This window comes from Heteronotia binoei, chromosome 2 (assembly GCF_032191835.1).
Source record: "Heteronotia binoei isolate CCM8104 ecotype False Entrance Well chromosome 2, APGP_CSIRO_Hbin_v1, whole genome shotgun sequence".
Classification (NCBI taxonomy): Eukaryota; Metazoa; Chordata; class Lepidosauria; order Squamata; family Gekkonidae; genus Heteronotia; species Heteronotia binoei.
The window spans coordinates 201,428,141-201,439,903 of NC_083224.1; the positions used below are offsets into that span (position 1 = coordinate 201,428,141).

Consider the following 11,763-nt stretch of genomic DNA (forward strand, 5'->3'; position numbering starts at 1 on the left):
ATATATATATATATATATATATATATATATATATATATATATATATATATATATATATATATTTGGCCGCTGTGTGACACAGAATGTTGGACTGGATGGGCCATTGGCCTGATCTAACATGGCTTCTCTTATGTTCTTATGTAATGCTACATTGAAGTTTTTAGCTCCTGTCATACGTCACCCAGAGCCCTGTGTGCTTGGGGATGGGGCAATTTGTAAATTTAAAATATAAGTTAATACATAAATATGAAGCTACTTCATTTGCAGGGTCAGAGGCCTGGTCTCCTTTGCCCAGGATCATTTGCTCCTCTCGGTGGCATCTCTCCAGGATCTCTGGCAAAGGTTTTCCTGGCAGTGGACACACCGGGGGGTGAACCGGCATTCTTCTGCATTGTGCAGAATGTAATCACCTACAGAATCACAGCCCTTCCAAAGGTCAGGGTTTTACCCAAACCGAGGAAAAAACAGGCAATCAGCACAGCCAACGGAGAAATAAGCCCACATCTAAGCCATCCATGGCCCTAGCCAAAGGTCCAATAGGAAGGTTGCTTTTTTCCAAAACCTACCAGCCTGGGTGGACTTCCATGCTCTCCATCAGCCCTGATCTTGCTCCAAGCCAAAGAGACCATCCCCAGTGCTCAGGCAGGCAAATCCTGCCATCTCAGTGTAGAGCCACTTTGGTGTGGTGGTTCAGTGAGCAGACTCTTATCTTGGGGAACCGGGTTCAATTCCCCACTCTTCCGCTTGCAGCTGCTGGAATGGCCTTGGGTCAGCCAACACTCTCACAGAGCTGTCCTTGAAAGGGCAGCTGCTGTGAAAGCCTTCTCAGCCCCACCAACCTCACAGGGTGTCTGTTGTGGAGGAGGAAGGGAAAGGAGATTGTAGGCAGCTGTGAGACTATCCTTGAAAGGGCAGCTTCTGGGAGAGCTCTCTCAGCCTCACAAGGTGTCTGTTGTGGAGGAGGAAGGGAAAGGAGATTGTAGGCTGCTCTGAGACTATCCTTGAAAGGGCAGCTTCTGAGAGAGCTCTCTCAGCCTCACAGGGTGTCTGTTGTGGGGGAGGAAGGGAAAGGAGATTGTAGGCTGCTCTGAGACTATCCTTGAAAGGGCAGCTTCTGGGAGAGCTCTCTCAGCCTCATCTACCTCACAGGGTATCTGTTGTGGGGGAGGAAGGGAAAGGAGATTGTAGGCCGCTCTGAGACTCTGTTCTTGAAAGGGCAGCTTCTGGGAGAGTTCTCTCAGCCTCATCCACCTCACAGGGTATCTGTTGTGGGGGAGGAAGGGAAAGGAGATTGTAGGCTGCTTTGAGACTATCCTTGAAAGGGCAGCTTCTGGGAGAGCTCTCTCAGCCTCATCTACCTCACAGGGTATCTGTTGTGGGGGAGGAAGGGAAAGGAGATTGTAGGCCGCTCTGAGACTCTGTCCTTGAAAGGGCAGCTTCTGGGAGAGTTCTCTCAGCCTCATCCACCTCACAGGGTGTCTGTTGTGGGGGAGGAAGGGAAAGGAGATTGTAGGCCGCTCTGAGACTCTGTTCTTGAAAGGGCAGCTTCTGAGAGAGCTCTCTCAGCCCCACCTTCCCAAGAGGGTGTCTGTTGTGGGGGAGGAAGGGGAAGGAGATTGTGAGCCACTCTGAGATTTAGAGTGGGGCGGTGGTATAAATCCAATACCTTTTTCTTCATCTTAGAAGGCACTCTGATGCTGAAAAACGACCAATAAATGCACCAAATTAAATAAGGAGAGATAAAACCTAAAACCATGATAGGCTGAAGAAAGTAACGTTCTGGGGTGAGCTGTGCTGAGCTTTACGAAATGGTGCTGGGGCTCAGACTGACCTGCCCATTCTGCTCTCAAAGGTGTCCTGAGGGTGGCCAGAGCCAAGCGCTTTGCCCATGTTCAGAGACTTGGTGCCTCTCGGATCTAGAAAACTGCAGGCACAAAGCCAACCAGCCAGCCAAGCCCAATCAAAAGGGTTGCCAGGTTTCCACCGGCAGGGGTGGGGGGCAAGATTGCCGGATCCAGGTTGGGAAACTCCTGGAGATTTGAGGGTGGCGCTTGGGGAAGGCAGGGACTTCAACGGGGTTCCATGCTGTAGAGCGCACCCTCCAAAACAGCCGTTTTCATCTCTGATCTCTGTCGTCTGGAGAGGAGCAGCAGATAAGAACAAGACTCCAGTAGCGCCTAACAAACTTTCCCGCACTTTCTTCGAAGTGAGCAGTGACTCACAAAAACACATACCCTGCCACAAATGTTGCTATTTTGAGAAAATCCTGAACTCTTGCTCTTTTAAGAACATAAGAGAAGCCCTGTTGGATCAGTACAATGGCCCTTCCAGTCCAACACTCTGGGTCACACAATGGCCAAAAACCCAGGTGCCATCAGGAGGTCCATCAGTGGGGCCAGGACACTTCAAGTCCTCACACTGTGCCCCCCACAAACAACAAGAAGACAGAGCATCGCTGCCCCAGACATAAGAACATAATAGCAGCCCTGTTGGATCAGGCCAGTGGCCCATTCAGACCAACACTCTGGGTCACACCGTGACCAAAACTCCAGTGCCATCAGGAGGTCCATGCCACTAGAAGTCCTCACACTGTGCCCCCCACAAACAACAAGAAGACACAGCATCGCTGCCCCAGACATAAGAACATAATAGCAGCCCTGTTGGATCAGGCCAGTGGCCCATTCAGACCAACACTCTGGGTCACACAATGGCCAAAAACCCAGGTGCCATCAGGAGGTCCATCAGTGGGGCCAGGACACTTCAAGTCCTCACACTGTGCCCCCCACAAACAACAAGAAGACAGAGTGTTATGTCTTGAAACCATAGTCTATGTACCACGCGGCGAACGCTACAGAGGCGCCCGTGGAAACCCACTGGTCCCCAGATGCAGCTCGCTAAGACACTCCGCCCATCAAGATCTGTGGCGGGATGTTTAACTGGCCAGGATTGGACCTGGCCTGACTGAGGGTTGTTCCGGGGAATGTATATAAGCGGGACCCGGCCTGCGCGTTCTCTTTCTTGTAATGTGCCTCCGAATAAAGTATGTTGCCTTCAACACGTCTCGTCACTCAGTACATTACAGCGGCGACGAAGGTGGGATCTTAGCCAGGTAACTCCCAAAGAGGGACTTCGCGGACCTGGCCAGAGACGAGGAAGGCGCACCGTCTAGAGAGATGGAAGCACCCGCCGCTGCAGTCATTATGGCTAACCCAGGTGAAACGACAGGTCATCTCGAAGAGTTTAACCCCACTAAACCGGAGAGGTGGGAGACCTACACCGAGCGGGTCGATTGCTATCTTTGAGCGAACATGATCACGGACGACAGCCGAAAGAGGGACGTGCTCCTGAGCGTCTGCGGGGAGGCCACATTCAAGATCGCCAAGGGTCTCTCGGCCCCCGCGAGGATCACGGAGAAGACGTACAAGGAGATAGTCAGACTCCTTACCGGGCACTTCTTGACCCAACCATTAATCATTGCCCGCCGATTCCTCTTCCACAAGAGGGACCAAGAGGCAGGAGAGTCGGCCGCCGAATACCTGGCCACTTTCTGCCAAATTGCGGGAAACTGCAGCTTTGACAAGCTAGAGGAAGCCCTGAGGGACCGATTCGCCTGGGGCCTCAGGGACGAACGACTACAACAAAAGCTCTTCACGAGGGAAGAACTCACCCTCCAAAGCGCCTTCAACGAGGCCGCCGCGTTTGAGAGAGCCACGAAAGCTTTCCACAACCCGCAGGCAGAAGCCGTCCACCAAGAGGAGACGGCGCAGAACAACCCAGAGGATGAGGAGACACACCAGCTACGTTGCCAACCAGGCATGGGGCCGAAAGCGACCCAGCGACCATGAGCAACCGAGAGACCAGCCACCACCAAGTGCGCCAGCTGTGGGGACCCACACAAGCGTCGGGACTGCCCCTACTGCAACGTGGACTGCCAGAACTGTGGGAAAATGGGCCACATGGCGTGGGCTTGCCGGGTCAAGGCCGCCCGCAGACGCCAGTCCACCAACCAGGACTCGACCGAGGACTACTTGACTGCATCGACTAGCCTACAGGTAATGAACTTGCCCAGCAATACCCCTGACAAGGTCAAGGTATTGATCCGGATCGAGGGCAGCCCCTGCCTGATGGAAATGGACTCGGGCTCCTCCATCTCCATAATTTCGGAGGAGTCTCTAAGAAAACTTTGCCCACGTGGCCGGCCCAGGCTGCGACCGGCTGGTTTCATACTACAGGACTTCCAAAAGAACCCCGTTCAGATTTTGGGATGGGCCACGGTGAGGGTGGAGTTTAAGAGCTTTAGGGGGAAACTTGATATACTTGTGGTCAAATGCCAGCTTACCACACTGCTGGGGCTGGCCTGGTGTCGGCTGCTAGGGATTCAGATTGTGGGGGTGCAGCAGCTGGGGACGCAGGGGTTTGAGCACGTGTGCCGGGAATTCCCAGAGGTGTTTGATGGGGCCCTAGGGTGCTACAAAGGCCCTCCCATATCCTTACCCCTTGACCCCCTCATGCGACCGATATGGCGGAAGGCCAGGCGAGTTCCGTTCGCTCTCAAGCCCAAAATAGAAGCGGAGATGGACCGTCTAACCGCCCAGGGAGTGCTAGAACCGGTTTCCCATGCTGCATGGGAAACACCTATAGTAACCCCGGTGAAGCTGAATGGGGAGGTGCGCATATGCGCCGATTACAAGCGCACCATAAACAAGGCACTACAAGACAACCCCTACCCCGTCCCCATAGTCAGTCACGTTTTGGCAGCACGAGCGGGTTCTAAAATATTCGGGAAGCTGGACTTGGCCCAGGCGTACCAGCAGCTCCCCGTGGACGCCGAGACAGCAGAAGCCTAGACCATAGTGACCCACTGGGGAGCTTTTAGGGTGCGGGGGTTGCAAGTTGGGGTGAGCGTGGCTCTGGGGGTCTTTCAGAGCCGAATGGATTCTCTCCTCAAAGGGATTTCCAGGGTGCAAGCGTTTTTCAACGACGTGTTGATCGCCGCCCAGGACGCTGAGGAGTTCAGCAGCCGCCTGCGAGAGGTACTCCGCCGATTCCAGGCAGCAGGACTTAAAGTCAAGCGGGAAAAGTGTTCCCTTGGGGTGCCGAGGGTGGAGTTCTTGGGCTTTGCAGTTGACGCCGCAAGAATCCACCCTACGGCCGACAAGACCAAGGCCATTGTGGAGGCCCCGGCCCCCACGTGCAAGGCGGAGCTACAAAGCCTCTCGGGGTTATTAAATTTCTATCATTCATTTTTGCCCCACAAAGCGGCCATCGCAGAACCCCTCCATAGGCTTCTAGACAAAAACGCCCCCTGGGTGTGGGGAAAGAAGCAGGCCGCCGCTTTTCAGGCAGTCAACGAGCTCCTCGTATCTAATAACGTGCTCCACCATTTTGATGAAGCCCTGCCGGTAATCTTGGCTTGTGATGTGTCCCCATATGGGGTGGGCGCCGTCCTGGGTCACCAACTCCTGGACGGAAGGGAGGTCCCCGTAGCCTATTATTCTAGGACATTGACCCCTGCAGAGCGCAACTATGCCCAGATAGATAAGGAGGCATTGGCAATAGTGGCGGGGGTGCATAAATTTAACGACTACCTATACGGAAGGCGTTTTACAATCGCCACGGATCATAAGCCGCTCTTGGGACTCCTCGCCCTAGACCGCCAGACGCCACAGATTTTGTCACAGCGCGTCCTGCAGTGGAATCAGTTCCTCAATTCCTATACATATGCCCTGGTCCACCGTCCGGGCAAAGCCATGGGGCACATGGACGCCCTCAGTCACCTGCCGCTGCCCTCCATGGACCCGTTCCCGGCCCCCGCTCACCATGTGATGCTCATTGAGACGCTACCGGAAAGACCCCTCCACACTGCAGAGGTAGCGAAGGCCGCGGGGCAGGACCGGATACTCGCCCGAGTTCTCGACTGGGTGGGAAGGGGATGGCCCGAGGGAAAACAGGCCGCTGAATTCAAGGCATTCGCAGCCCGCAGGGAAGAACTGTCCACTCACAAGGGGTGCCTTCTCTGGGGAAGTAGGGTGGTGGTCCCCCCCCCCCATTGCGGAAACAAGTGCTGGAGGCCCTACACGAAACACATCCAGGGATTGTACGGATGAAGGCCCTAGCACGCAGCTATGTATGGTGGCCGGGGATGGACGAAGAGATCGAAGGGTGGGTTCAAAGGTGCCAGCCCTGAAAGGAGTCCCAGCCCGAGCCGCCAAGTGCCACTGGACACCGCTGGGAATCCCACAGGAGGTCCAGGTTACACACAGACTTTGCGGGGCCATATCAGGGCCAAACCTTCTTCGTCCTGGTGGACGCATACACCAAGTGGTTGGAAGTTATTCCAGTAGCTTCAACCTCCACGGCGGCGGCGGTCCGGGCATTGCGCAGGGCCTCCTGCACGCAAGGGATCCCTAACACCCTCGTCACTGATAATGGGGCCGCTTTCACCTCCCGGGAATTCTGGGAGTTCTTGCAGAGATACCTAATACAACACATAAGGTCCGCCCCTTCCATCCGGCAACCAACGGCCAAGCGGAGCAGATGGTGCGCACCACAAAAGAGGCCCTGGGATGCATAGTGCAGAGGGACTGGGACCACCGCCTGGCCGTTTTCTTATTTGATAATAGAATCACCCCCAACCCAGTCACCGGGGTGAGCCCGGCCAAATTGTTAATGGGGAGGAAGCTGATCACAAGGTTTGACCAGCTGCATCCCGACCAGGCCACCGACCTCCGCAGTTCCCCCGAAATCAGGGAGGCTGCTAGGGGGTTCTTTCCAAGGGATCCGGTGTACACGAGGAACTACGCAAGCAGCCCTGAGTGGGTAGTGGGCCGGGTGCTGCACATGACCGGGTCCTGGCACTACGACGTCTCAACGGAGGGGGGCCAAATCCTGCAGAGGCATATAGATCAGATGCGCTGCCGCACCTTGCCGGAAGAGCCGGCAGCCATAAGGGGCCGGGAGGAACCGACAGCAGCACCCACACCGAGAGCTACCCCGCCCATGCCAACCGCACAGGCGGAAGAGCAGCACCACGGCGGGAACAACCCCCCAGGAGTAGGGACTCCAGAAGAGCAACAGGGGGCGGACAGCCCAATGCTGGCATTACCCCTACACGGGGAAACCGCCGCCACGTCCGCTGCGGCCCCATCAGCCACGGTGGCCGCTCCTACTCCCCAAATAACCCCAAGAAGGTTGACCAGGGAACGCAAGGCCCCAGGATACTTGAAAGGCTATGTGTCCTGAACTGGGGGGGGAGGAGTGTTATGTCTTGAAACCATAGTCTATGTACCGCGCGGCGAACACTACAGAGACGCCAGTGGAAACCCACTGGTCCCCGGATGCAGCTCGCTAAGACGCTCCGCCAATCAAGATCTGTGGCGGGAAGTTTAACTGGCCAGGATTGGACCTGGCCTGACTGAGGGTTGTTCCGGGGAATGTATATAAGCGGGACCCGGCCCGCGTGTTCTCTCTCTTGTAATGTACCTCCGAATAACGTCTCGTCACTCAGTACTTTACACAGAGCATCGCTGCCCCAGACATAAGAACATAATAGCAGCCCTGTTGTATCAAGCCAGTGGCCCATTCAGACCAACACTCTGGGTCACACCGTGGCCAAAACCCCAGCACCATCAGGAGGTCCATCAGTGGGGCCAGGACACTGGAAGTCCTCACACTGTGCCCCCCACAAACAACAAGAAGACAGAGCATCACTGCCCCAGACGTAAGAACATAACAGCAGCCCTGTTGGATCAGGCCAGAGGTCCATCCAGACCAATACTCTGTGCCACACAGTGGCCAAAACCCAGGTGCCATCCAAAGGTCCACCCAGCAGAGCCAGAACAAAAGAAGCCCTCCCACCATTGCCCCCCCCCAAGCACCAAGAATACACAGCATCACTGCCCCAGGCAGTCTTCCCCCTTATAAAGGTAAAGGTAACCCCCTGTGCAAGCACCAGTCGTTTCCAACTCTGGGGTGACGTTGCTTTCACAACGTTTTCATGGCAGACTTTTTACGGGGTGGTTTGCCATTGCCTTCCCCAGTCATCTACACTTTCCCCCCAGCAAGCTGGGTACTCATTTGACTGACCTCGGAAGGATGGAAGGCTGAGTCAACCTGGAGCCGGCTCCCTGAACCCAGCTTCTGCTGGAATCAAACTCAGGTCGTGAGCAGAGCTTAGACTGCAGTACTGCAGCTTACCACTCTGAGCCAGAGGCTAATACCTACCCATGGATCTCTGCTCTTAAGAACATAAGAGAAGCCCTGCTGGGTCAGGCCAATGGCCCATCCAGTCCAGCACTATGGGTCACACAGTGGCCAAAACCCAGGGGCCATCAGGAGGTCCACCAGTGGGGCCAGAACTCCAGAAGCCCTCCCACTGTTGCCCCCCAAGCACCAAGAATAAAGACCATCATGTGCCCCAGACAGAAAGTTCAATCTATAACTTGTGGTTAATAGTCACTGATGGAGCTCAGCTCTTAAGAACAGAAGAGAAGCCATGTTGGATCAGAACAATGGCCCATCCAGTCCAACACTCTGTGTCACATAAGAACATAAGAGTAGCCATGTTGGATCAGGCCAATGGCCCATCCAGTCCAACACTCTGTGTCACATAAGAACATAAGAGTAGCCATGTTGGATCAGACCAATGGCCCATTCAGTCCAACACTCTGTGTCACATAAGAACATAAGAGTAGCCATGTTGGATCAGGCCAATGGCCCATTCAGTCCAACACTCTGCGTCACATAAGGACATAAGAGAAGCCATGTTGAATCAGACCAATGGCCCATCCAGTCCAACACTCTGTGTCACATAAGAACATAAGAGTAGCCATGTTGGATCAGAACAATGGCCCATCCAGTCCAACACTCTGTGTCACACAGTGGCCAAAGCCCAGGCACCATCAGGAGGTCCACCAGTGGAGCCAGGACACTAGAAGCCCTCCCACTGTGCCCCCCCAGCACCAAGAAGACAGAGCATCGCTGCCCCAGACATAAGAACAGTTCTGATGCATCAGGCCAGTGGTCTATCCAGTCCAACACTCTGGGTCACACAGTGGCCAAAAAAACCCAGGTGCCACCAGGAGGTCCATCCGTGGGGCCAGGACACTAGAAGCCCTCCCACTGTCCCCCCCAGCACCAAAAAGACAGAGCATCGCTGCCCCAGACCTAAGAACAGCCCTGTTGGATCAGGCCAGTGACCCATCCAGTCCAACACTCTGTGTCACACAGTAGCCAAAAAAGCCCAGGTGCCATCAGGAGGTCCATCAGTGGGGCCAGGACACTAGAAGCCCTCCAACTGTGCCCCCCCCAAGCACCAAGAAGACAGAGCATCACTGCCCCAGACATAAGAACAGCCCTGTTGGATCAAGCCAGTGACCCATCCAGTCCAACACTCTGGGTCACACCGTGGCCAAAACCCAGGTGCCTTCAGAAGATCCCACAAAGTGGGGCCAGGACACTAGAAGCCCTTCCACTGTGCCCCCCCCCCCCAAGCACCAAGAAGACAGAGCATCACTGCCCCAGAACAGCCCTGTTGGATCAGGCCAGTGACCCATCCAGTCCAACACTCTGGGTCACACAGTGGCCCAAAAAGCCCAGGTGCCATCAGGAGGTCCTATCAAGTGGGGCCAGGACACTAAAAGCCCTCCCACTGTGCCTCTCCCCCCAAGCACCAAGAAGAGAGCATCACTGCCCCAGATATAAGAACAGCCCTGTTGGATCAAGCCAGTGACCCATCCAGTCCAACACTCTGGGTCACACCGTGGCCAAAACCCAGGTGCCTTCAGAAGATCCCACAAAGTGGGGCCAGGACACTAGAAGCCCTTGCACTGTGCCCCCCCCCCCCCAGCACCAAGAAGACAGAGCATCACTGCCTCAGACATAAGAACAGCCCTGTTGGATCAAGCCAGTAACCCATCCAGTCCAACACTCTGGGTCACATAGTAGCCAAAAAAGCCCAGGCATCATCAGGAGGTCCATCAGTGGGACCAGGACACTAGAAGCCCTCCCACTGTCCCCCTCCCAGCACCAAGAATACAGAGCATCGCTGCCCCAGACATAAGAACAGCCCTGTCAGATCAGGCCAGTGGCCCATCCAGTCCAACACTCTGGGTCACACAGTGGCCATCGGGAGGTGCCCGGACCGAGGCCTCCCCCACCCCGTGCCTCTCCCAGCCCCAAGGCGCCTGAGCCTCGTTGCCCCAGGGCTGCTCGGCAGGGCTCCCCCCACCTCCCTGGAGGCGAGCTGCCATTCCGGGGAATTGCCAGGCCCCGCCGGGAGGCTGGCACCCCTCCCCCGGCCCACCTGCCCAGCTCGGCGCCGCGGGCGTAGAAGTGGTCGAGCGCGCAATCCCGGCGGGAGCCCTCGATCCAGTACTCGGCCGCGGCCGGCGGTGGGGGGGCGCCAGGGCTGGGCATCTTGGCGGCGCAGGCAGCCTCGGCCGGCCTCTCCCTCGGGCTGCAGGCGGGCGGCGTCTCCTCCGGCTCAGCTGCAGCTCATCGCAGCCCCGCCACCGGGCGCAGCCCCAGCAGCAGGCGCGGCAGGAGCGGGGGGGGGGGGTCCCTGCTGGCGGGGAGGCGGCGGCAGGCGGGGCCAGCGGGGGAGCGGTGCATCCGCCGCGGAGAGGGCCGGGCCAGCCGGGCACCACCCTCTCCCTCCCCCGCCCCACTCGGCAGCGCGCAGTCCCCGCTCCGGGCGGGGGGATCGCGGGGGCGGGGGGACGCGTCCATCGCACGCCTTAATTTTAAATAAATAAATAAATCACCGTTTCCCTTAACTTGCGAGCGCATTTTTGCAAAACCAATGGCGAGTGCCTTTTTGCGAAACCAATGGCGAGGGCATTTTCTGCAAAACCAATGGCGAGGGCATTTTTGCAAAAACCAATGGCGAGTGCCTTTGCAAAACGAGTTTCCTTCGTGGGATTATGGCTGCGGGTGTTTTGTTTTGGGTTTTTTTGGCGGGGGGAGGTCATGCTACGCTAACCCCACCCCCGGACAGCATCCCGGTGACCTCGACTGGAGAAAACCCATCGATCGCCGGCGCAGCAGCTTGGCCATACCCGGCTCTCGCCTGCCACCTACTGGACCCGCATTGGGGCCAGAATCCAGGCTGCCGGGAGGAGCGGGGCAAAGCGTGGACTGAACTCCGTCGTTGAATAGGAGGGGGAGATACGAAGTAATTTCTCAAATTATCTTTATCTTTTGTCAGTCCAACGGAATCAAGCTGGCCTGATTCAGGTAGACTTAAAAGATGTCCTGGTTTCTGTTGCAACTAGTGATTTGTCCAGATGGGGTGGCCCTGGCGGTCTGTAGTGTCCCAGTAGAAAAGAGCAAGACTGTAGCCCAGGGGTGGCCAAACGTGCTTAATGTAAGAGCCACATAGAATAAACATCAGACCTTTGAGAGCCACGAGACATGCATGGCAGATGTTTGAGAACTGTGGGACAGGCAGGCAAAGAGATGGAGTGGCAGAAAGAAAGCAACTTTAAATGCATTCTCCAAGCTGCCAGTTGGCTTGGCTTGGAGAAGTGGTTTAAAGAGACAAATGCCTGCTCCAAGCTAGCTTATGGGGTGGCAGGGGCTTTGAGAGCCACACAATACGTGTGAAAGAGCCACATGTGGCTCCTGAGCCATAGTTTGGCCACCTGTGCTCCCGCAGCACCTTGAAGACTGACAAAACTTGTGGCAGAATAAGCCATGGAACTAGTGACAGACTTCACATTTCTGGGATCCAAGATCACTGCAGATGGTGACTATTAAATTAAG

General features: G+C 55.9%; 1 protein-coding gene across 2 annotated transcripts in view; it reads right to left on the bottom strand.

Annotated features, from left to right (window-relative positions):
* Positions 1–10,425, bottom strand: part of LOC132567757 (calcium/calmodulin-dependent protein kinase type IV-like) — a 76,525-nt gene extending 66,100 nt beyond the window's left edge. For both annotated transcript variants that reach the window (XM_060233449.1, XM_060233448.1), the window contains exon 1: positions 10,304–10,425. In XM_060233449.1, the coding sequence (XP_060089432.1) occupies positions 10,304–10,416 (113 nt within the window). In that variant the 5' untranslated portion in view covers positions 10,417–10,425. The remainder of the gene's footprint in view (positions 1–10,303) is intronic.
* Between the last annotated feature and the right edge of the window lie 1,338 nt (positions 10,426–11,763).